This window comes from Megascapheus bottae, chromosome X (assembly GCF_031878675.1).
Source record: "Megascapheus bottae isolate mThoBot1 chromosome X, mThoBot2.hap1, whole genome shotgun sequence".
Taxonomy (NCBI): Eukaryota; Metazoa; Chordata; class Mammalia; order Rodentia; family Geomyidae; genus Megascapheus; species Megascapheus bottae.
The window spans coordinates 88,291,290-88,314,424 of record NC_143547.1 but is presented as its reverse complement, the minus strand read 5'-3'; the positions used below and the strand labels follow the sequence as shown (position 1 = coordinate 88,314,424).

Sequence of the window (23,135 nt, the reverse complement as noted above, 5' to 3'; positions counted from 1 at the left end):
CTGCCCAGGCCCTGAATTCAAGTCCCAGGACTAGCGAGAGCGAGAGCGAGAGTAAGAGTGAGAGGGAGAGAGAAGAGAAAGAGGGGGGGAGGGGGGATATTAGGGAGGCATGCCTGTAATCTGAATGCTCAAGAGGCTCAGATCTGAGGATCATGGTTTGAAGCCAGTCTGGACAGGAAATATTGGGAGGCTCTTATATCCCATGAAGTGGAGCTTTGGCTCAAGTGGTAGAGCAGTAGCCTTGTGCATAAACTGCTCAGGGATAGCACCCAGGCCCTGAGTTCAAGTCCCCAGATCAGAAAAATAAAAAGAAATTAGAGAAGCAAGCATGGGAGTGGGGGTTGGAGAGAGGAAACTGGAGAGGCACTAGGAGCTGGCTTTTCTTTGTCTCACTGAGACTCACTCCCTAAAAGCACAAGCTCTTGAAACAAGTCTTCACTCTTGTCCTCTAAAATGCCTGGCCCAGATTCTAGCTGAACATCAGTGGGCATTTACCAGCTCTTTTATAAAACAAACAAACAACAAAAAAAAACAAGGTGAGAAAATGCCATTCCAGAACTGAAACCCTTAGGAGACTTTACCTGTACCCATGTGGCCTTGGGATTTACCATCTCCCCAGCTCCCTACTGCCACAAACCCCATGTACTTCCCGTTTCCTGTTTTCACTCCTGCTTCCCCTGCCTTCTCATTCTCCTAGATCTTCCCCAGCCCAGGGAGACCATGGAGAAAGGCCTAAACTGCGGGTAATCCAAAAGGCATTTCTCCTTGGCTCTGGAATGTATTAGCACCGTTGTTTCTGCAGGCCCAGGGCTCACATTACAGCCAGTCTGCCCTTGCCGAGCACACCCGACTGGGCGGCAGTCTGGGGACAGCTGGGCGGGGTGCTGGCCTACACTTACACTGACTAAACAGGAAGAAACACTGTATCCTCCTGTTGGTGCTTTACAGGGCTCTCTCTTCCTCCTGCCATTCTACTGTCCCAGTTCCAGCTGTGGCTGCTTCTGGCAGACCCCAACTGGCTTCCCTTTGCCAACAGTCACTCATCCTTGTTGAATCCCCTGTTACAAGCAGTTTTCCAACAAGAAATTCTGACCCTCTAGTCCCTCACAGAACAGTTTTCAATGGCTCTCCAGAACCTCTAGGAAGTAACTCCTAAATATTCTTTTTTTTATTTTCTTGAAAAGTTATCAATATGTAGCCCAGGCCAGGCTGCAACTCTGATCTTCCTGCCTCAGCCTCTCAGGTACTAAAATTATAGGCATGTACCACCACACCCAGGTCTAGTTCCTTAGCACAAAATTAAGCAACATCTTCCAAAAATGACCCTATTTGACTACTTTACCCCAATCTGTAACCCCTTTCCCATGTACAACTAATGTGTGCGAATTACAAAACATCATTTAAGCCAGGCATCCCAGGCATCACACCTGTAATCCTAGCTACTCAGGAAACTGAGATCTGAGGATCATGGTGCAAAACCAGCCAGAGCAGGAAAGTCCATGAGATTCTTATCTCCAGTTAACCACTAGAAGTGGATTTGTGGCTCAAAAGAGTAAAAGAAGCCAGGCACTGTGGCTCACGCCTGTAATCCTAGCTACTTAGGAGGCTGAGATATGAGGATCTCAGTTCAGAGTCAGCCCAGCACTAAGCACTAACTTCAAGAGATAGGGTGGTAGCCTTGAGCCGAAGAGCTCAGGGGCAGTGCACAGGCCTCACGACCTGACCTGACCTGACTGACAAACAAAACAAAACAAAACAATAAGTGGATTTGTGGCTCAAAACAGGACAGCCAGGAGTGTGGCCTAGCGGTAGAGTGCTTGCCTAGCATGCCCGAAGACCTGGGATTCATTCTTGGTACCAAATACTTAGAAAAATCCAGAAGTGGCACTTTGGCTCAAGTGACAGAGTGCTAGCCTTGTGTAAAAAGTGTCCAAGGAGAGGGGTGTGGTGGCTCATGCCTGTAATCCTAGCTAGTCAGGGGGCTGAGATCTGAGGATCAAGGCTCAAAGCCAGCCCGGCACAAAAGGACCTGAGACTCTTATCTCCAATTAATTTCTAGAAAACAGGAAGTGGAGCTTGGGCTCAAGGGTAGGGTGGTAGCCTACCCTTGAACAGAAGAGCTCAGGGACAGCACCCAGGCTGAGTTCAAGCCCCATGACCCACAAAAAAAGTGTCCAAGGACAGGGCCCAGGCCCTGAGTTCAAGACCCAGGACTGGCAAAAATAAATAAATAAAACAGTTGAGTGCTAGTCCTGAGTAAAAGAGTTCAAGCCCCGTGACCAATAAAAGCAATAAAAATCATTTTAAAAATAGAACTGTGGTGGGGGGCTGGGAATATGGCTTAGTGTTAGAGTGCTTGCCTAGCCTGCATGAAGCCCTGTACCACATATACAGAAAAAGCCAGAAGTGGTGCTGTAACTCAAATGGTAGAGAAAACTCAAGGACAGTGCCCAGGCCCTGAGTTCAAGCCCTAGAATTGTCGTTAACAAAAACCAACAACGTGGGGCCAGGAGCATAGCCTAGCAGTAGAGTGCTTGCCTTGCATGCACGAAGCCCTCAGGGCACATACACAGAAAAATCTGTAAGTGGTGCTGTGGCTCAAGTGGCAGAGTGCTAGGTCTTGAGCAAAAAGTGTCCAAGGACAGTGCCCAGGCCCTGAGTTCAAGCGCCAGGACTGGAAAAAAAAAGCCAACCCCCATCCCCAAACAACTTAACTAGGTAAGGGAAGTTACAGAAATGGAGGGACAAAGAGTGAACAAAGTACAGCAGTGATACTCACTAGACACTATGTTGAAAATGAACTATACAAACTTGTGAGTGGGCACAGGAGTAGAAAACCGGAAGAGAGTGAGGGAAGGTGTGATATTGTCCAAAAAGACAGAAATGTACTCATTATCTAACTTAATCTGTAACCCCTCTATATATCACTTTTATAATAACAAAATAAAATAAAAAACAACTGAAAGTATGCCTCAAATGCTAGAGTACCCACCTTAAATGACAGTCAAGCAAGAGATAAGGTTCTTTCTCACTTTAAGCCCCAATACCAGAATCAAAACAAAACAAAAAAAACCATCTACCCAGGCTGAGGACGTGGCTTGCTGGTAGATTGCTTGCCTAATTTCAAGACCTGGGTTCAACTCCCAGCAACATGCAAAAAAGAAAAAAATGACAACAAAACAAAAATGGAATTTGCTAAACATAATGATAGAATGTCTAGCCAGACCTATACCCACAATCTTTATGTCATAAATTCAATCAACATCTCTTCCACCAAATGGCAGTCAAGTCACACATTGGGAATGGAGTATTTTAGATGAACAGAAATGGACAACAGACACCATGTCCTGTACAAGCACTTTTTAAAAAACAGGGCAAATTCTTCAGAATATATCTGTTGGTAACTAGAATGCAGTTTTGCTTTGATGATTGAGAAAGTGCTTCTGAAACCCATAGGATCTCAGAGTCACCACTCCTTGTATTTTCTCTTTTTCTTGAACAAGGTCTCACTATGTAGTTCAGGCTGGCCTCCAACTCTAAGCCTCCACAGATCTTGGATTACAGGTATGCAGTACCCCCACTACTTCTTTTTTGTCGTTGCTGGTTGTAGGGCTTGAACTCTGGGATCGGGGGCTGTCCCTGAGCTCTTCAGCTCCAAGCTAGCACTCTACCACTTTAAGCCACGGTGTCACTTCTGGTTTTCTAGTTGTTAATAGGAGAAAAGTATCTCACAGACTTTTGTGCCTGGGATAGCTTCAAACTGTGATCCTCAGATCTCAGCCTCCTGAGTAGCCAGGATTAGAGGTATAAGCCACTGATTAGAGGTATCTCCACTACTTAAAGATTCCAATCACAATACTCTGTAGCTGTGCAAAAGGGTAGTTTCAGAACACATGCTGGAGGATGTCACACGAGGAAGCCAGTCCTAACAGTACCCAATTCATAGCTGAAAATGTGCTTGATCACCCATGTTCTTGTCTGCACCTGAAGCAGCCTACCAGGTCCTTTTACTGCCTGTGGCCCAAGATCTTGTTTCAGAGTAGGAAGTACTGAATACTTTGGAGGAATTAATTAACCATGCAACACTATATCCTAGATGCCTGGCCCCACCCTCAGGAATCAGCTTCTGCCCAGAAGAATAAGGACCACAACCCCCTGAAACTTGAGCCCCACTAGGATCATCATATAGGCTTTTAAAAACTCTTATCAGGCTGTCAGGGAAGGGCTGCAGAGAAACTGGGGTCTAGACATTAGTGCTGTGCAGGGGGACTCAGTCTATCATTCACCCAGCTCTCCATATTGTGAAATCATGCTAATTTTCTGCATTGTTGTTGTTGTTGTTGTTTTAATGTGTGTGTTTGCTAGTCCTAGTGCTTGAATTCAGGGATGGGGTACAGTCGCTGAGTTTTTTTTTCCCAAGGCTAGCATTTTACTACTTGAGCTACAGTTCTACTTTTGGCTTTTTGGTCATTCATGGGAGATAAGGCTCACAGATGGTCCTTCCTGATCTGGCTTTGAACCATGGTCCTCAGATCTGTCTCCTGAGTAGCTAAGATTACAGGTGTAAGCCACCACTGGTACCCAGTTTAGTTTGCTGTTTTTAAGAATAGGACATATATTTCAAAAGTAGATACCAAGGAAAAATTATCTTTAACTTTGTAATGGTATTTAGAAACTACCTAATGATGGAGGCTAAGAGGAAAAGGGCAAATGACCCTGCCTTTTCATTTTCCCGCCCAGCACTTTCCCACACTGATACAAAGGGGAAATGCACCAAAAAACTACAGCCATATAGACTGGCAAACTCCCTTCTGAGTCACAAAATACAATAAGTTGGATTCACTTGAAGACTGTGTCAAGCATAATCTGTTCTCCAAAAATGGGTGGTCCCCATTATCAGCTATACAGTCATCTGAGCTAGCACGCCCATCACCTGGCCAACATTAAGGCTAGGAGAAATGGGGCTGTGCATTGTTTAAGGACTCTAGTGGCTCTACAGCTATGGTAACCATATGTCAAGTTTTTTGTTTTTTGTTTTTTTTTCCCCCCAAGAATCTCAATTGCAAATATTCTTTCTGGCTCTTTCCAGAAACCACAAAAATGTTCCAGAGATTCGAATAGTTCATCCGTTGAAACATCTCCCAGATTATCTCTTATACACAATTACCAGTACACAAAAGCTTCCAAGGGTAAAACTAAATGTGGGGCTTAGGAAACGCATACAATAGATAGATACAGTACAGACCTAAAGGTCCATGTGAACGTAAGTTACCCTCCATCTGCTATAAGATCAAGCTAGGTTTGTCAGGTGCTGTCTTTCCTGTGCTCCAGCGTTTAGTTACCCAGTCCCTCTCTTAGAGAACTCCATCTTGCCTAGGAGGATAGGCAGGAGTTGCCGGGATCCTGACATGTGTTCCCTACAGATCTCTCACACATACAACACACTTACCCTCGGGACACTGACACTTGAAGGTTGTAACAAGGGAGAAGAGGCTTGTCTGAAAGTTCAAACATGAAATCATCCTCTTCCACATCTTCTTGCTCACAGCTCCCAGGAGGATTATGCAGGAGGTCACAGGCAAACCCATCTTTTTTCTCTGGAAGGTGGATATACACAGGATTGATACATGCACAAATTGAGGGAAAATAAATGCTCTAAAACCAGGTAAGAACTTAAGTGAAAAATGAGCAGGCCACAGGTCTCTTGGTAGGATCAAGACTGGCTGATGCCAGTGGCTCATACTTTTGGGAGAAGAGTATAAGCGAGTTTGTCCTATAAGGAACTATTTGGGGGCCAGAGATTCATTACATTTCCTTACGCTCCAATTAGAAAAAGTAGGTGATGCAAAGGATAAACTGTTCGGCTGCTAGAGACAGAAACCGGAAAATACTATCAGTAGCCCACGGGCAAAGTGAAAACACCCACCCTTATCAGGCTACAGCTTGCAGCTTGCTGAAAGTGCCTCACTGCCTGATCCAGAATTCCAGACTCAGATGGTTCCCTTCTCCAGACCTGTACCGGGGCATGGCCTGTTGAATTTCTAACTCAGATTAGGAATGCATAGGTCCTTTCATCTTTGGCCTTTGACCCATTGGACAACTACCACAGAAAAAGGTATGCTGACCTCCCAAGAGACAGAAAAACTTGGGCCAGAAGACTAGGGGCTCAGGAGATAGCAGCTATCTCAGAAACTAGGGGTCTATCATGAGGGTAGGGAATGAAAGCTGTTACATGAGGAAGTGAGTTCTTCATTGCTACTAGGGGCTTCTGGAGAGGTTAAGAGAAAACAAGGAAGAGGAAAAAGATCATAGGAGAGTTTATGAAGTACCTGAGATGAGGATGGGGGGATGAATTTGTCCTAATCAGTGTGTTATCTTCTCCTGATTCGGGTGAGTGATCTCAGGGAAGGTTAGTAATTAAGGAGGTAAGGGTCTGTAAGCTACTGACAAAGAGGAATGGCTACCTGCGAGGGTTACAGATACATTTGAGAAGAATCAGTGAGACCCAAACCAACACCCCTCGCCTCCAATCCCTGAGTGGGATTCTTCCCACTTAAAGCTTACCCAGCACAGAACTGCTATAAAAATCCCAGGACACACCAGGGTCACCCTCAGCTCGGCCCTGAAGATCCGACAGGTGATCTGACAAAAAAAAAAGAAGGTGGTAACCCAAGGCAGATAGGCTGGAGAGGGAATGTCAAAGAATGCCAATGCATGTGGTGCTGAGGGAATGGGAAGAAAGAAGAAAAGACATGAAGAACCAGAACTGACCAGAAAGATATCTACTTCCTGCTCCCAAAGAATTACAAACCAACAGTCAGGAGCATAAGATAGTCAACTGACTACCAAGAATATGGCCTAGAATGTCATAAAAAGAGGGCCTGGGAGTTTGGCCTAGTGGTAGAGTGCTTGCCCAAAGACCATGTCTCCTGCCATGGCTGGCTTTGAACCTGCAATTCTCACATCTCAGCCTTCTGAGTAGCTAAGATTAGAGGCATGAATCATCAGCATCTGGCTGAAACAACTTTTAAAAAGTTACCTTTGTAGGGCTGGGAGCAAGGCCTATTGGTAGTTCTTACCTAGCATGCATAAAGCCCTGGGTTTGATTCCATGGTACTACATATACAGAAACAGCCGGAAGTGGTACTGTAGCTCAAGTGGCAGAGCACTAGCCTTGAGCAAAAATGTCCAAGGACAGTGCCCAGGCCCTGAGTTCAAGCCCCAGGACTGGGGAAAAAACAGTTAAAAACAGTTACCTTTGGGGCCAGGAGTGTAGCCTAGTGGTAGAGTGCTTGCCTAGCATGCACGAAGACCTGGGTTCAATTCCTCGGTACCACATACACAGAAAAAGCTGAAGTGGTGGTGAGGCTCAAATGTTAGTGCACTAGCCTTGAGAAATTTCAAGGACAGTGCTCAGGCCCTGAGTTCAAGCCCTAGGACTGGTAAAAAAAGAATTACCTTTGGTGTTTTGGATCTGAACGAAGAGCACAGGTACCTTTAACATTTGTGTGTGTGCGTGTATGCGTGTGCGTGTGTGTATGCGTGAGTATACCAGTTCTGGGGCTTGAACTCAGGCTCTAGGCACTGTCCCTGGGCTTCTTTTTGCTCAATGCCAGTGCTCTAACACTTGAGCTACAGTGTCACTTGCCACTTCTGGCTTTTTTTTTGCTGTTGTTGTTAGTTAATTGGACATGAGTATCACAGACTTTCCTGCCCAAGTTGGCTTTGAACTGTGCTCCTCAGATATCAGCCTACTGAGTTGCTAGGTTTAGAGGTATGAGCTGCTGGCACCCAGATCCCTTAGCTTTCTTGTTGTTTCACTAGGCAGCATCTCACTGAACTTCCTTACCCTACTCCTACCTGGACAACAAACAGTCCCACCAGCTTCCATGGCAATCCAACAGTGCCATCTGGGGGCACACATGGTCCAGCCATTGCCAATAAGTCACTTAAGACAACTGGCAAGCTAAGCCATGTTGTTGCCACCAACCTTCAAGTGGTACCTGGGCAACAAGACAAGAGAGAGTCCAAAGGGCACAGGTGAGGTTAGGGAGCCAGTTGTAAATGAAATCCCAGGTGGAAGTTGGCAGCCATTCTGACAAAGAAGTGGAGCTCCTTTCCTTTCCTTTGTTTTTCCTCCTTCCTTCTTTCTGCCAAACCTGGAGACTGAACTCAGGACCTAAGCAATGTTCTTGGGCTTTTCCTCAAGGCTAGATATTAACCACTTAAGCAACAGCACCATTTCTGGCTTTTTTCTTATTCTTTTTTTTTGTGGGTCATGGGGCTTGAACTCTGGGCCTGGGCCCTGTCCCTGAGCGCTTCAGCTCAAGGCTATAACCCTACCCCTTGAGCCACAGACCCACTTCCCATTTTCTAGTAATTAATTGGAGATAAGGGCCTCCCATTCTTGTTCTTTAGTGTCTGGATGGACTGGCTTTAAACCACGATCCTCAGATCTCAGCCTCCTGAGTAGCTAGGATTACAGGTGTGAGCTACCACGCCCGCACTTCTGGCTTTTTCTGTGTATGTGATACCAAGGAATCAAACCAGGGTCCTCGTGCATGCTAGGCAAGTACTCTACCACTAGGCCAAACTCCCAGCCCAAGCTTGTTTTTTTTTTCAATGGATAGTACCACCAACACCACCAACACCAACACCCAGTGTGTTCTCCCTGTGGAGTGTCCTAGTAGCAAGAACTGTCAGTTGTTGCAAGTTACCAAAACTACTTATTTCAGTCATCTTCTAGGCAACAATGGGTTCCCCCCAGTAGGAAAGGAAGCCAGCAAGAAACATTGAAAACAATGGCTGAGCAATCAGAATATAAAACCTTTAAGTCATGGATATTAGATCTTTGTGAGTTCCATAAAAAACCTGCTGGCTTCTGTGCCACTTGAGAGTTGTAAGCAGTTTCTTCCAGAGGCAGCTATTTGGTAGTTGTGTTATGGGAGATAAAGGTTTGAGAAGGGCCTACAGGGACAGCACCCAGGCCCCGAGTTCAAGTTCTCACAAGGCAGGGATCAGCACTGGGACTCACTAGACACATGTACTGTGGATGAGTAGGGTTAGGAGGGAAAAACTGGGAGAAAGGGAAGGGGTGATAGTGTCCAAAAAGAAATGTACTCTTTACCTGAATTAGGTAACTGTAATCACTCTGTACATCACCTTTCTAATAATAATTAAAGGCTGGGAATGTGGCTTACTGGTAGAGTGCTTGCCTAGCTTGCATGCAGCCCTGGATTTGATTCCTCAGTATCACATAAACAGAAAAAGGCAGAAGTGGTGCTGTGGCTCAAGGAGTAGAGTATTACTCTTGAGCAAAAGAATCTCAGGGACAGTGCTCAGGCCCTGAGTTCAAGTACCAGGACTGGGGAAATAATAATAATAATAATAATAATAATAATAATAATAATGTTAATAATAATAGACAACATTTTAAAAGATAGGGTCCTGTCTACCTTGTTTATTATTGTACCTAAACTCAATGTCTGGTACATAACAAGAGCTTAAGAAATAGGGCCGGGAGTTTGGCCTAGTGGTAGAGTGCTTGCCTAGCATGCACGAAGACCCGGGTTCAATTCCTCGGTATCACATACATAGACAAAAGCCGGAGGTGGTGCTGAGGCTCAAGTGGTGAGCTCTAGCTTTGAGAAAGTCCAAGGACAGGGTTCATGCCCTGAGCTCAAGCCCAGGACTGGCAAAAAAAAAAAGAAATATATCACGGTGGGGGAGAGAGTAAAGAGAATGGAGAGGAGAGAATCACAAGGAGGTGAGATTATAAAGTGCTTGCTCAGGCAGCAGGCCAGACACATACACTCAAATGCTGGCTGTTCCCTTGCTCCTTCCCACAAGAGGTCACACAAGGTTTCCATCAGAGCAGCCCCAGCTCACTGCATTCCTGGGCTCTTCTCTAGGAGCTCCCTTCAGAACCTCTGGCACATTCCTCTAATTCTCTCCATTGCCTGCAAATCTTTGTCATGTGCAGGTGAAACTACCTGTCTGCCATAGCCCCAAGTGAACTGGCATGAGCAAAGACCCTAAGTGGGATCAAGCCCTTGAGTTGCTCATGGGAGGTACCAGTTTTGGTACTCTTACAGTTTCAATACATGCAAATCTGTTATTTACATATAATCAAGATGAACTGTGAATTGCCCTTTTCTTGATTCTCCATACCCCCCTCCAACACAACATTCAGTCCTTTACTATTTGTGTGTGTGTGTGTGTGTGTGTGTGTGTGTGTGTGTGTGTGTGTGTGTTTGTGTGTGACAGTCATGGGCTTGAATTCAGAGCTTGCGTGCTGTCCCTGAGCTTTTGTGATCAAAGTTAGTACTCTACCAGTTGAGGCATAGATCTACTTCTGGCTTTTTGGTGGTTAATTGGAGATAAGAGTCTCACATATTTTATTACTTGGGCTGGCTTTAATCTCAATCATCAAGATCTCAGACTCCTGAGTATCTTGGATTAAAGTTGTGAGTCAACAGTGTCTGGCCAGTCTTTTCCTTGTACTATTTCCATGAAAAAGTACCCTGGGCTCATCCATTACATTCTTAGATATATACTTAAGACGTGTGACACAGGGCTGGGAATGTGGCTTAGTGGTAGAATGATTTATTGTCTAGCATTCATGAAGCCCTTAGTTTGATTCCTCAGTACCACATCAACAGAAAAAGCCAGAAGTGGTAGTGTGGCTCAGGTGATAGAGTGCTAACCTTGAGCAAAAGAAGCTCATGGAGGGCAGGGAATGTGACCTAGTGGTACAGTGCTTAACTAGCCCTGGGTTTGATTCCTCAGGACCATATACACAAAAAAGCCGGAAGTGGTGCTATGGCTCAAGTGGTAGACCACTAGCCTTGAGAAAGCCCAAGGACTGTGCCCAGGCTCCGAGTTAAAAAGCCCCAGGACTGACAAAAAAAAGAAGCTCAGGGACAGTGCCCAGGCCCTGAGTTCAAGTCCCAGTCAGGACTGGCAAAAAAAAGGAGGCATAATAGACAAGCAAACAAATAATTGCACATGTGTACTTATACCAGAAGATGGACATAGCCCAATGCTCATCAATGGATGAACTGATAAACAAGTAGAGTTTACAATGGAATATTATTCAGTCATAATATTCTGTACTCACAGAAACATATTAATATATGGATGGGCCTTGAAATCAGTACACTACACATCAGAAGTCAGACATAATGGACCTAGATTGAAGGATTCTGTTTATATGAACTATTTATAATAGGTGACTCCAGAGAGATAGAAGGAGTAAGAATGAAAGGAGAAAGGGGAGCAACACATAATGACATAATGAGTAGAGGGTCTTATGGGTGGGTAATGAATGTTTTGGAGCTAGGCAGAGATGCATATAGAGATGGTGGTTACAATTTAGTGAATGTACTGTCACTAAAACAATTCAGTTTTGGGGGTAGTCCTGCAAGCTGAACGCAGGGCCTTACATTTATTATTAAGCTTTCTATCTTGTAAGCCACACCTATAGTCCCTGTGGCAGTTTCTAAAATATAGTGTCCTGTGTATATGCTCAGGCCTACCATGACCACAGTCCGTCTATTTACTCTCCCCACATAGCTGGAATAACACGCTCATGTCATGCTATCCAGCTACTGAGATAGGGTCTTCAGTTCATACCTGGGCTAGCCTCATACTCTAATTCTCCTGATCTATGCCTCCTAAGTTAGCTAGAATTAAAGGCATGAACTACTGTTGCCCAGCCAAACTAGTTACATTTTTTGGGGGGAGGGGTCATGGGGCTTGAACTCTGGGCCTGGGTGCTGTTCCAGAGCTCTTCAGCTCAAGGCTACCATCTTACCTCTGAGCCACAGCCCCACTTCCCGTTTTCTAGTGATTAACTGGAGATGAGTATCAAGGCCTTTAGTGCCCAGGCTGGCTTTGAACCATGATCCTCAGATCTCAGCCTTTTCCTGAGTAGCTAGGATTACAGACGTGAGCCACCGTGCCCGGCTTAAACTGTTCACATTTTTAACCATTTTTTTTCTTTTTTGGTCCTCATACTAGGGCTTTAACTCAGGACCTAGAACTCTTGCTTGTCTCTTTTGCTACCTCTCCCTCTCTGTCTTCTTTTTCAAACCTGTGGCTTGAACTCTGGGTGGGGGTGCTGTCCCTAGCTCCTCCTGCTCAAGGCTAATGTTCTACAACTTGGACCACAGCACACTTCTGGCTTTTTCTGTGATTTAATTGGAGATAAGAGTATCACAGACCTTCCTGTCTAGGCTAGCTTAGAACTATGATTCTCAAATCTCAGTCTCTTGAGTGGTTAGAATTACTGGTATGAGCCGCAGGCACCCAGCTTGACTTTAACTTTTACAGCTTATGCTATAGCACTAGAGCCATGCCTCCAGTTCTGGTCTTTTCTGGTGGTTAATTGGAAATAAGAGTCTCACAGACTTTTCTGCTTGGGCTGCCTTCAAATTGTAGTCCTCACATCCCAGCCTCCTAAGTAGCTAGGATCATAAACATGTGCTTCCAGTGCTTGGCTTCAATTGTTCACTTTTTTTTGGCAAGTCCCAGAGCTTGACCTCAGGGCCTGAGCACTAACCTTGGGCTTTCTCAATGCTAGCACTCTACCACTTGAGCAACAGCACCACTTCTGACTTTTCCTATGTATGTGGTATCAAGGAATCGAACCTGGGCGTTTGTGCATGCTAGGCAAGTACTGTCCCACTAGGCCAAACTCCCAGCCCTCAACTGTTCACTTTTCTAATAATTTATTTTTAATATCTTTAAGTAGTTGTACAAAGGAGTTGCTATTTAACAAAGGAGTTTATGATGAATATAATTTATCTTTTTTTTTTTGCCAGTCCTGGGCTTGAGCTCAGGGCCTGAACACTGTCCTTGGACTTTCTCAAGGCTAGAGCTCTACCACTTGAGCCTCAGCACCACTTCTGGCTTTTTTCTATGTATGTGGTACCGAGGAATCGAACCCGGGTCTTCATGCATGCTAGGCAAGCACTTTAACCACTAGGCAAAACTCCCGGCCCCTATAATTTATCTTGATTAATGGTATCCCTTTCAACATGCTCACCTTTCTTTCCTTTACCCTAAGCTGTTTATTTTTGGGGGGAATCAGTCATGGGGCTTGAACTCATGACCTGAGAGCTGTCTCTGATCTATTTTGCTCAAGGCTAGTGCTCTACCACTTTGAGCCACCATGTTACTCCCAAACTGTTCAGTTTTATCTGATTAACTTTATTTTTCATGAATTTTACCTCAATACTTTTTATTTTGCCTGTACTGGGGCTTGAACTTGGGGTCTGGGCATTGTTCTCGAGCTTTCTCATGGCTGGCACTCTATCACTTGAGCTACAGGACCACTTCCAATCTTTTCTGTTTATGTAGTACTAAGGAATTAAACCCAGGGCTTCGTGCATGCTAGGCAAGCACTCTACCACTAGGCCAAACTCCCGGACACCTCAATACTTTTTTAAAAGCACTTTTGGCACTCCGTTTGTAAGAAAAGAGCCTTTCACTTCCATATGAGTGGCCATCATCAGAGTTTCTCTAGTTCCTAGGGTCCCATCACATCCTATCCCACCTTCTCCAGCTAAGTTACTAGTCAAGGGCCATGATAGGAGTGAACAACAACAACAAAAAAGAGCAGTCTTCAACAGTGAGCCATATACCAGAAGTCTCTGGAAGAATAAACAAAAGCCTGTGATTCAGTAAGTTGCTAATAACCCTTTCATCAGTGTAAAGAAAAACAATTCCTCTACTTCCTCTGATGCCCCAATCCAAACTGTGACATCTCCTCCAATCACCACATCTTTTCTTCCACTAAGAAGCAAAATGAGTCTGTTTTCCTCTGTTAGTCTGGATGGTGATCTTTTTTTCAGGGGGTTAAGTAAATCAGTCACAGTCACTCTAGAATTTGGCCCAATGGGGAAGCCTTTCAAAGGCCTCCTGGGGAATTCAGACCGTTTGGTGCTGAAAATCCAAGAATGATATAGAGAAGACTTACTGTCTGGCATCCAGTGCCAAACGCAGTACCCAGATTCTAACAGATGCTCAAATGGATGAGCAGACAAATAAATGAGGTAGTAGTACTACTTCAGTTTTCATGAACTCAGAAGTAGGCCTCACTTGAAGTTAACTCAGCCTAAGAAAATACACATTGCCAGATGGTGGTGGCTCTCACCTATAATCCTAGCTACTCAGGAAGCTGAGATATGAAGGTCATGGTTATGAAGCCAGTCTGGGCAGGAAAGTTTTATGAGTCTTTATCTTCAATTAACCGCCAGTGGTAACGTGCCAGTCTTGAAAAAAAATTAAAAAGACAGAGCCCAGGACCTGATTCAAGCCCCAGTAACAAGCCCCCCTCCCGACATATATACATACACAAGAAAAATAAAATACACATTTACAAGCCTGATCCATCACCAGCATCCTCTGCCATATGAAAAGATTGACTTCAGGACATCTGTACCTCTCCTTTGTGTACTTAGAAGACAATTCTCATTTCAGACAAAGCTAGGACAAAGGCTTTATGTAAAATGAAGGAAGCTGTACAGAAGGTATAAACCTAATGCTCAGTTTGTCCACCTGCACAAAACAGAGCCCTTTGTACCCACAAGGGAATCACCTACATGTTTTTGCTCAGTGAACCCTCCACCAGAAGAAGATGGAGAAAATTAACCTATAGAAAATGTGGTCAAGAAAAAGCTTGGGGATGGAAAACAAAACACTTCAGCCATTTGGGCAAGCTTGAAAACATTCAAAGCCCTTAGCTGAGCATGGTGGCTCATGCCTGTAATCCTAGCTACTCAGGAGGCCGAGATCTGAGGATTAAGGTTCAAAGCCAGTCTGGGCACAAAAGGACCTGAGACTCTTTACCTCCAATTAACCTCCAGACAACGGGGAAGTGGGGCTTAGCTCAAGGGTAGGGCGGTAGCCTTGAGCTGAAGAGCTCAGGTCCAGGCCGAGTTCAAGTCCCATGACCTACAAAAAAAATCCAAGCCTAAGCTGGGTGCCAGTGGCTCACACCTGCAATCCTAGCTACTGAGGAGGCTGAGATCTCAGGATTTGGTTTGAAGCCATCACAAGCAGAAAAGTCCCCATGAGACCCTTATCTCCAATTAATCACTCAAAAGCCAGAAGTGACACTGTGGCTCAACAAGTGGTAGAGCACTATCCTTGAGCCAAAAGCTCAGAGACAGTGCCAAGACCCTGAGTTCATGCCCCACAAATGACAAAAAAAATTTAAAAATCCGAAGTCCAGGCAGATGTTCCAAGTGTAACAGGTAGCAATAGGCAGGCTTCCCTTACCCTTCAGCTTTATCTACTCTTCTGTGGCCAATACCCTACCTACCTAGTAGCTCATGGAAAATGAGTGGGAATGAGTCCAAGGATGAAAAAGAGAAGAGAGCTGGGTGAGAGTAGCTCACTCCTGGAATCCTAAAGTACTCAGGAGGCTTAGATCATGCTCCAAGCTAGCCTGGACGGAAAATCCGTGAGATTCTTATCCCCAGGTTAATTACCAAAAAAGCCAGAAGTAGAGCGATGGCTCAAGTGGTAGAGCACAAGCCTTGAAGAAAAACAAAAAACAAAGAAACAACTCCATGGAAAGCACCCAGGCTCAGAGTTCAAGGCCCAGGCCTAGCACCAAAACAAAAGAGAGAAAGAAAGAGAAAGAGAAAGAGAAAGGGAGAGAGAGAGAGGGGGGGGAGGGAGGGAGAGGGTTGATAGAGAGTGGGAGACAGAGAGACAGAGAGGGGGGAGGAATAGCAGCTCTGGGCAGTGAAGTGAAAGAACCACAATGATGGATGAGCAATATCATGAATGTACTCAGTATCACTGAATTATTCACTTTAAAATTGTCATGTTAGGTGAACATTGCCTCAATGTTTTAAAAAGTCCCCGAGTATTATCCTTTCACCTCCCCCTACCTAAGTTCTTTGGGCCTAAGCCTCTCTTCCTTGGGGTCTGCTAACCCCTGTATGTGCCTCTGACTCTTCAGAGGTCATGCCAAGTTTATAGCCTGGGTTGTTAGAACTTTCCATAACAGCCAGATAAAGCTCTGACTTTGCATGGAGAAGAGATGGCCCAGCCTCTAACACTCTATCAGCTTTTGGCTCCCATTATTAAGCCAGCTGCAAGCCTATAAATTGAGAAATTATGATGAGACCTGAATGGTTGTGCTCTTCCTGCACAGGCTAGGAGTGTTGCATTCACAAATCTCTGAATCCTGTAACACAGACTGACATACAAGTTAGCTAAGAAGGTGTTAGAAAGCTGGCTAGGACTTAGGATGAGTTGACAGAACTAAGTGGGGAGACCTAGAGACATGATCCAAGTGGTAGAATTGCTTGTCTAGCAAGCGCAAAGCCCAGAGTTCAAACCTCAGTACCACCAGAAATTTTTTGAGGAGTAAAAAAGTCGATCCTTAAGAGAAAGTACAGACAAAAGTGCTTGTATTCATTTTTGTGTGTGTGCCAGTCCTGGGGCTTGAATTCAGGGTTAGGGCACTGTCCCTGAGTATTTTTGCTCAAAGGCAACACAATAAAACATAAGCCACAGACTCATTTCTGCTTATTTGGAGATCTTAAACAAAAACTTTTATCTTAGCTGGTGCTGCTGCCTCACACCTGTAATCCTCGCTACTGAGGAGGCTGAGATCTGAGGATGGAGGTTCAAAGCCAGCCGGACCACCAAAGTTCTTGAGACTCTTTTGTCCAGCTAACGGCCAGAAAACTTGAAGTGGTGCTGTGGTTTAAGTGGTAGAGCATTAGCCTTGAGCTGATGAGCTCAGGGACACTGTCCAGGCCCAGAGTTCAAGACCCATGACTGACAAAAAAACAAAACAAAAACAAAAAAACTTTCCTGCCCAGGCTGGCTTCAAACTACAATCTTTAGATCTCAGCCACCTGAGTAGTTAGGATTGCAAGTGAACCATGAGTGCCCACTGCCTAATTTTTAACTACTTGAAAAATGATCAACATTCAAATTCCTTTAGGATTTTAAAGAAGTAGCAAAAATGGGTTTATCAGCTTACTAAGGTGGTAAGAGATTGATTTTCTCAGACTCAGGGTTTGCCAAGGCCTTCTGAAGAGTAGTTTCTGGATTAGCTGTTTAGAAAGACAGAGTTTCAGGTTGAGTTCTATGATGCTGAAATGCTTGGGATTCACAATAGCCATCACATTTTCCTGGGAATCCAGTGAAGTGCAGACAAGGCTTGTATGTAGTTTGACAATACATGTATGTACTATATGTAGGAAGAGGCCACAAAGGGCATATAACTGGTGAGAGCTCAGACAAACAGGGCAAATATCATCATCAAATGAACATCCCCAAACTTCTTTGTCCTTCAACAGTAGGGAGCTAGGGAACTAGAACTGAAGGAAGGAAAATAGGAAAGTCAGCCCTTCTGCCCAGTAGCCTGGAACCTATTCGGCAGGGTTTTGTCAGCTTGAGCAAAATTCAAAATCTCCCATCACTTTGCTCTCCCCACAGGTTCAACAGTATAAAAGTAGTACTCTCCACTCATTCATTCCTCCTTTCACTGGACCCTTTAGTCCTTTCTTCTTCCATCATTCACTGCTTAATTAACTTTTGGTCAATATGCAAATGAGACCCAGGTTGAGAGCTAGTAGTCATATTTCTGGTGGATGGGGTTTGGACTAATCCAGACCAAAGGCTAGGTGAGAAGATAGTGCAGTCTTAAGACATGTTCTATGACAGACAATAAAGCCTCTGAGAAGGTTCAGAGCCACTACTTTCTATGTGCTCCATCACTCAAGCAATCTGAAAAAGCAAATGTACTAAGAGGTGGGATTCCAAGTCTGAAAATATTGCCACTGGGCATGCTTAAGCTACACTCTCTCCTTCTCTTTCTCCCTCTTTCCTCCAGGGAAATCTGTCTACCTGCAAACAAACTATGCTGCCCACACTTGAGAAAATAAGTATATAAAGGATTGTGGCCTTTGTCACAGGCCTGGACAACAGACATTTTACCACAAAGAGAAGGTGAAGGAGGAGGAGACAGAACTGTAGAGAAGGGAATGCTGAGATATAGAGGGAAGGTCACAATTACCATGTGAAGGGTTGTGAGGAATAAAGCTTTAGGAAGTGCCCCAGAGGTTTCATTTTGATCACAAACAGGGAGACATTGTGAAAGACAAAAGCAAAATGACAAGTGTCACTTCTTCCTCACTGATATCTCATCTCATTCATACAGGGCACAGGTGAACACGTCTAGCCCTCAAATGGAACAATGAGGAGGGTCCTGCTTAAAAGAAGATCAACCCTAAATGTGGAATAAGTCCATGTGGGCTATGAGGCCCTGAAGGGGGTGAAACAAGGACACCCATCGACAAAGGCTTTAAAAAATACTGAAGGAAGCATACAAAGAGGGAATACACAGCTCTCATGGGATCATTCTGTATAGGAGAAAGGAAAACCAATTCAGTGTCTAAGGCTAGCCCCTAGAACACCAGCTGCCAGTCCAACCCATGCTTACCTCTGAGGAAGCGCTTCATGGTGTCACTGCTAGCCAGCTTCATGGCTGTCTGACCTGAGTAGGTAGCCAGTGTGGGATCAGCCCCATAGGACAGCAGGAGCCAGATGGTCTCCAGGTTATCATTGACCACGGCATCATGAACTGGTCTGTGGAAGTTATAGAGGGTGATGACAACAGGACCCAAATGGGACCCAGGCACCTGGGCAACATACTACCACTTATAACCACTTATCCTACCTGCCCACCTCCTTCTTTCTCTGCTCCTCTTTGTCCTCTTACCCATTTCTCTTTCTTATCATCCTCTGCATCATGGGACAATTCCTATGACACAGTGTGGTTTCACTGGTAATTCTAGAGTCTAGGAGTCAACACTCCATGATAGAGCCAAAGTTAAAGTGGATACAGGAAGGAAAAATAGAGGGTTCAGGTCACTACCAAATGACAGGGATAGGCAGAGTGACTCTATATACTCCACTAAAGGCAGTGGCCAAGCAAAGCCTGCACCTAAAGTCTGGGTCCTATTCATATCTCTTTTACCCAGGAAGTAGAACAGAGGAGAATATGTACAATATCTCTGAAACACAACAGGTATATATTTGAAAGAGTATAGAGTTCAAATTAGAAAAAATCAAATCTAACCCAGAACCACTGTCTAAGGATTGGGATTTGCCTAGATAATATGACAATGTATATTTGTCTAGATCACAGTATAAACGCTATGCTAAGAGTTGCTATTTTGAGTCTTTAAACTCCTATTTCCTGCATGGAGAACAGAAATGTTTGTCTCTTTTTTTTCTTCATCTATTTCTCCCTACTTTTACCCCATTTTACTAAAATAACTCCTCGCTAAAACTTTCCAAAAAAGAAAAATCAAATCTGGAAGGAAGACTAAGTGATTCTCTAGTGATTGCTGCAGGGGATGTGATGAGCTGTGGACCACCTCAGCTTCTGGCTAGAGCCTAGATGGACTGGCCATCAAGCAACTCATTGGCTCCTGATTGAAATGAGTCCACAGAGCACTTTCTAGAGGCTCATTGCCAAGGCCTCTGTGCAACCTGCCACTTGCCATGCTGCCAAGATCTAGGCTGTGGCAAGATCTAACACATGAGGGACTGATCGGGGATACGGAAGGGTTCTTGAGGAGGAGCACCCTTCTTGCCTTGTGCCATCTTGCGCACTGCAGTTCACATTAGCCCCATGCTCCAGCAGGATGTTCAAGATGTCAGTCCAGCCCCTGGAACAAGCCTCATGCAGGGCCGTGTAGCCAGCATTATCACGATGATTCACATCTTCGCTGTCCTTCTGGAGACAATAGAGAACCACATCCTGTGGGGACACAGACACCTCTGTGAGCAAAGAGAGGTCTAAAAGTCTTGCCATTCCAGTGAAGCCTCGAAGCTCCCCAGATGTGTTGAGGAATCTCACAGCCTGCTCTTCATATAGAGGATTTGAAAATACATCACAAAAACGATTCCCATAGTTTCTATTTTCCCAAATCTTTACTTTTTTTCCCTTTGTATCTTTTATGTATTTTTTTTGCCAGTCCATGGGCTTGTACTCAGGGCCTGAGTATTGTCCTTGGGTTTTCTCAAAGCTGGAGCTCTACCACTTGAGCTACAGTACCACTTCTGGCTTTTTCTATGTATGTGGTATTGAGGAATTGAACCAGGGTCTTTGTGCATGCTAGGCAAGCAGTCTACCACTAGGCCAAACTCCCAGCCCCCCTTTTCCCCTTTTTAAACATCAAAGGGATACTAAGTGTGGGTCTGTCTACAAAATCCAGTGAAGCGGTATCTTTAGATCTGAAGCTCTGGTGGCTAGTGCCACATGCATTAGATGGAGGCACTTGCCTAGTATATGAGTGGGCCAGAGTTCAATTTCCAATAACACACACACACACACACACACACACACACACACACACACACACACACATCTTTTGTCAACAAAATCCTGAGCTGCTGTTGCCAAGGACCCCAGCTCTGAGCCATGCTTAGCATGCTCATGTAATGGACAGAGATTCCTTTCTTTCTTTCTCCTTCCTTCCTTCCTTCCTTCCTTTCCTCCCTCCCTCCCTCCCTCCCCCCTCCTTCCCTCCCTCCCTCCCTCCCTCCCCCCTCCTTCCCTCCCCCCCTCCTTCCCTCCCCCCTCCCTCCCCGCCCCCCCCCTCTCTCTCTTCTTGTTCTGGGGCTTGAACTCAGGGCCTGAGCACTGTCCCTGAGCTGCTTTTATACAATGCTAGCACTCTACTACTTGAGCACCACTTCCAGCTTTTTTGTGTATATGGTATCAAGGAATCAAACCCAGGGCTTTGTCTATGTTAGGCAAACACTCTACCACTAGTCCACCCTCCTGGCCCCTAGTTCATATTTTTGTCTCTGGTAAAAGTAAAGTATCCTTGAGGATAGGAATTACTCATCAATGTCCTTTCATATCTTCCTTGGCTGCCATACAGGCACCACACTGTGTATTCAAGAAAGATGCACTAGAGAATGAAACAGGCTTTGCTGGGGGAAAGTATCAATGAGAAGGAGGAGAGTAAATGGAGTGAACAGGGGTGAATATACAAGTAAGAAAATAGAACAATGAAACATGTTCAAATTGTTTTAAATAATGGTGAGAAGGGGGATAAAGGAGAGTGACAGAGGGAGTGAGGTTGATGGTGTACAGTATATGCATCTCTGGACATGTCACAGTGACTCTCCTCTTATAAAATTAATGTATGCCAATAAAAGTCTTAAAAGACATACACAGAAAAAAAGACGGAATTGGTTCTGTGGCTCAAGATATAGAGTGCTAGCCTTGAGGTAAAAGTCCAAGGACAGTGCTCAGGCCCTGAGTTCATGCCCTAGTACTGGCAAAAAAAGTCTTAAAAGAAAAAAGTCTTAAAGCTGCAAAAGGGGAAGGAACAGACTAGAGGGAAGAATGGAAGGAGGGAGAGAGGGAGGAGTAATGTGAGAGGAAGGTGAGGAGGGGGAGGGAAGGAAGGAGGGAACAAGAGAAGGAAAGGAAGAGAATGAAGACAGGAAGGAGGGAGAGAGAAAAGGAAAATAGAAGGAAAGAGAAGAAAAAGAGGAGGAAGAAAAAGAGAGAGTATGTGTATGAATGAACTGTTTGACAGCGAGATACTGTCAGGTCTCCGGTACTAACTTGGCTAGGAGTGGCAGGAAGGCTTGAAACATATCACTTATAAGGTATGGAAGGTCTTAAAAGGGCAACATAGTTTGTAACTCAGCAACTCCATGCTAGGGGGGAATCATCAGGGAGTTCATATCAATAAAAAGTGAGAGACAGAAGTGTGTGCCAATATAATCAAATCATGCTGGATGATTAAATTCACTGGCACATGACAATCAAAAGACTTTGATTTGCATGCAGTCTTAGCTACATCATTTGTTTTCTCACCTATAAAATTGAGGCAAAATCTACCTTTTCAGGTTTACTAAAATCAAAGCTCTTAACATGGCAAAAGAGGTGTCAGCTGATGGTTGCCTTTCCTGCTTTCTTTTCCATGCGTAGGAAAGACAGTTCAAGGTAAGGTTAGGTCTACGTTTTCCCTTGAAGGTGCTCTTGACCCTTCTACCTGAAGCCTAGGAAGCTGGAGGAGGTGAAGCAGGAGCAACAATCACCCCTTGCTCTTCTGTGTCAGAAAGCCACCACACAGGGAAATTCAAGACAACGTGAAAAATCCCCAAATCCACTTCCTAGTCTAGGAATGTAGTAGATGATATTGTGTTACCATTCTAATTACATTCATCTCAAACTGACATTCAAATGAGCTTGCATTCTCATACACTGAAATCAGACAAGGAGCAAGGCAGCCTCCTAAGAAATGTGGACAATGGAGACAGGCCAGTCTGACACAAGCCCCACAGGGGTCAGTGAAGTGATCCATTCAGGCCAATGGCAAGCCAATGTAGCTGATCACCCTGGAGCCACACTTACCTTATAGCCTAGACGAGCTGCCCGTTGGAGTAGGGTCTCACCAGCATTTTTGTTCACTATAAGCCGCCGTGCTTCTGGGGGGATCTGTCGGGTTGTAGGTGACTCTGAGACATCCTCTGGGCCAGCATTTCGGGACTTAGAGGGCATACATGGTTCTGTGGGTTTTGCCAGGGTAGGAGATTTGACAGATCGCGTTTTCAACTGGGTCCAACGACCTTTACCCTGAAAAGCAGATGCAATCCTTGGTCAGGGTAGGGAATATGTTTCATCCATCACAGCCATATCGCTCACCTCCCTAGGCTATCTCACTTTGCTAATACTACCCCAGATTGTCCAGACCACTGTCAGTTTGGGGGATGGAGGCCAGGCCAGACACTAGTTATGGAAGTTACTTCCAGGACCTGTTCTTTTCTACCCTGTTGGGAGGGAAGAAGGAGAGGTACAAAAAGCATCAGATCCTCAGCTCTATGGAACATGAAATGATGAAGGGACTAAAAATCAGGAGTGGAGCAGATATCCAAGCTTTTCCCAAGCACACGCATGTCTTCTCTGCCAGCCTCCATCCCTCTCATTGAGATCTGAACAAGCCTCCATACCACTTGGCATCTCTAACTATTGAGGACAAAAAAAAAGAGAGTTGACTAGAGTCACAGTTCTTTATAGTTTCACTCTTGTTGCAATCCCCCCCCCACACATATCTAAACTTATAGGGTTT

General features: G+C 44.9%; 1 protein-coding gene across 1 annotated transcript in view; it reads right to left on the bottom strand.

The window, feature by feature from the left end:
• The window catches only part of Bcorl1 (BCL6 corepressor like 1), a 78,856-nt gene that overhangs the window by 1,097 nt on the left and 54,624 nt on the right, over positions 1-23,135 (bottom strand). The window contains exons 9-13 of the mRNA XM_090325912.1: positions 22,421-22,642; positions 19,635-19,801; positions 18,476-18,621; positions 6,565-6,642; positions 5,450-5,597 (exon numbers count right to left, since the gene is read on the bottom strand). Of these exons, the coding sequence (XP_090182038.1) occupies positions 5,450-5,597; positions 6,565-6,642; positions 18,476-18,621; positions 19,635-19,801; positions 22,421-22,642 (761 nt within the window). The remainder of the gene's footprint in view (positions 1-5,449; positions 5,598-6,564; positions 6,643-18,475; positions 18,622-19,634; positions 19,802-22,420; positions 22,643-23,135) is intronic.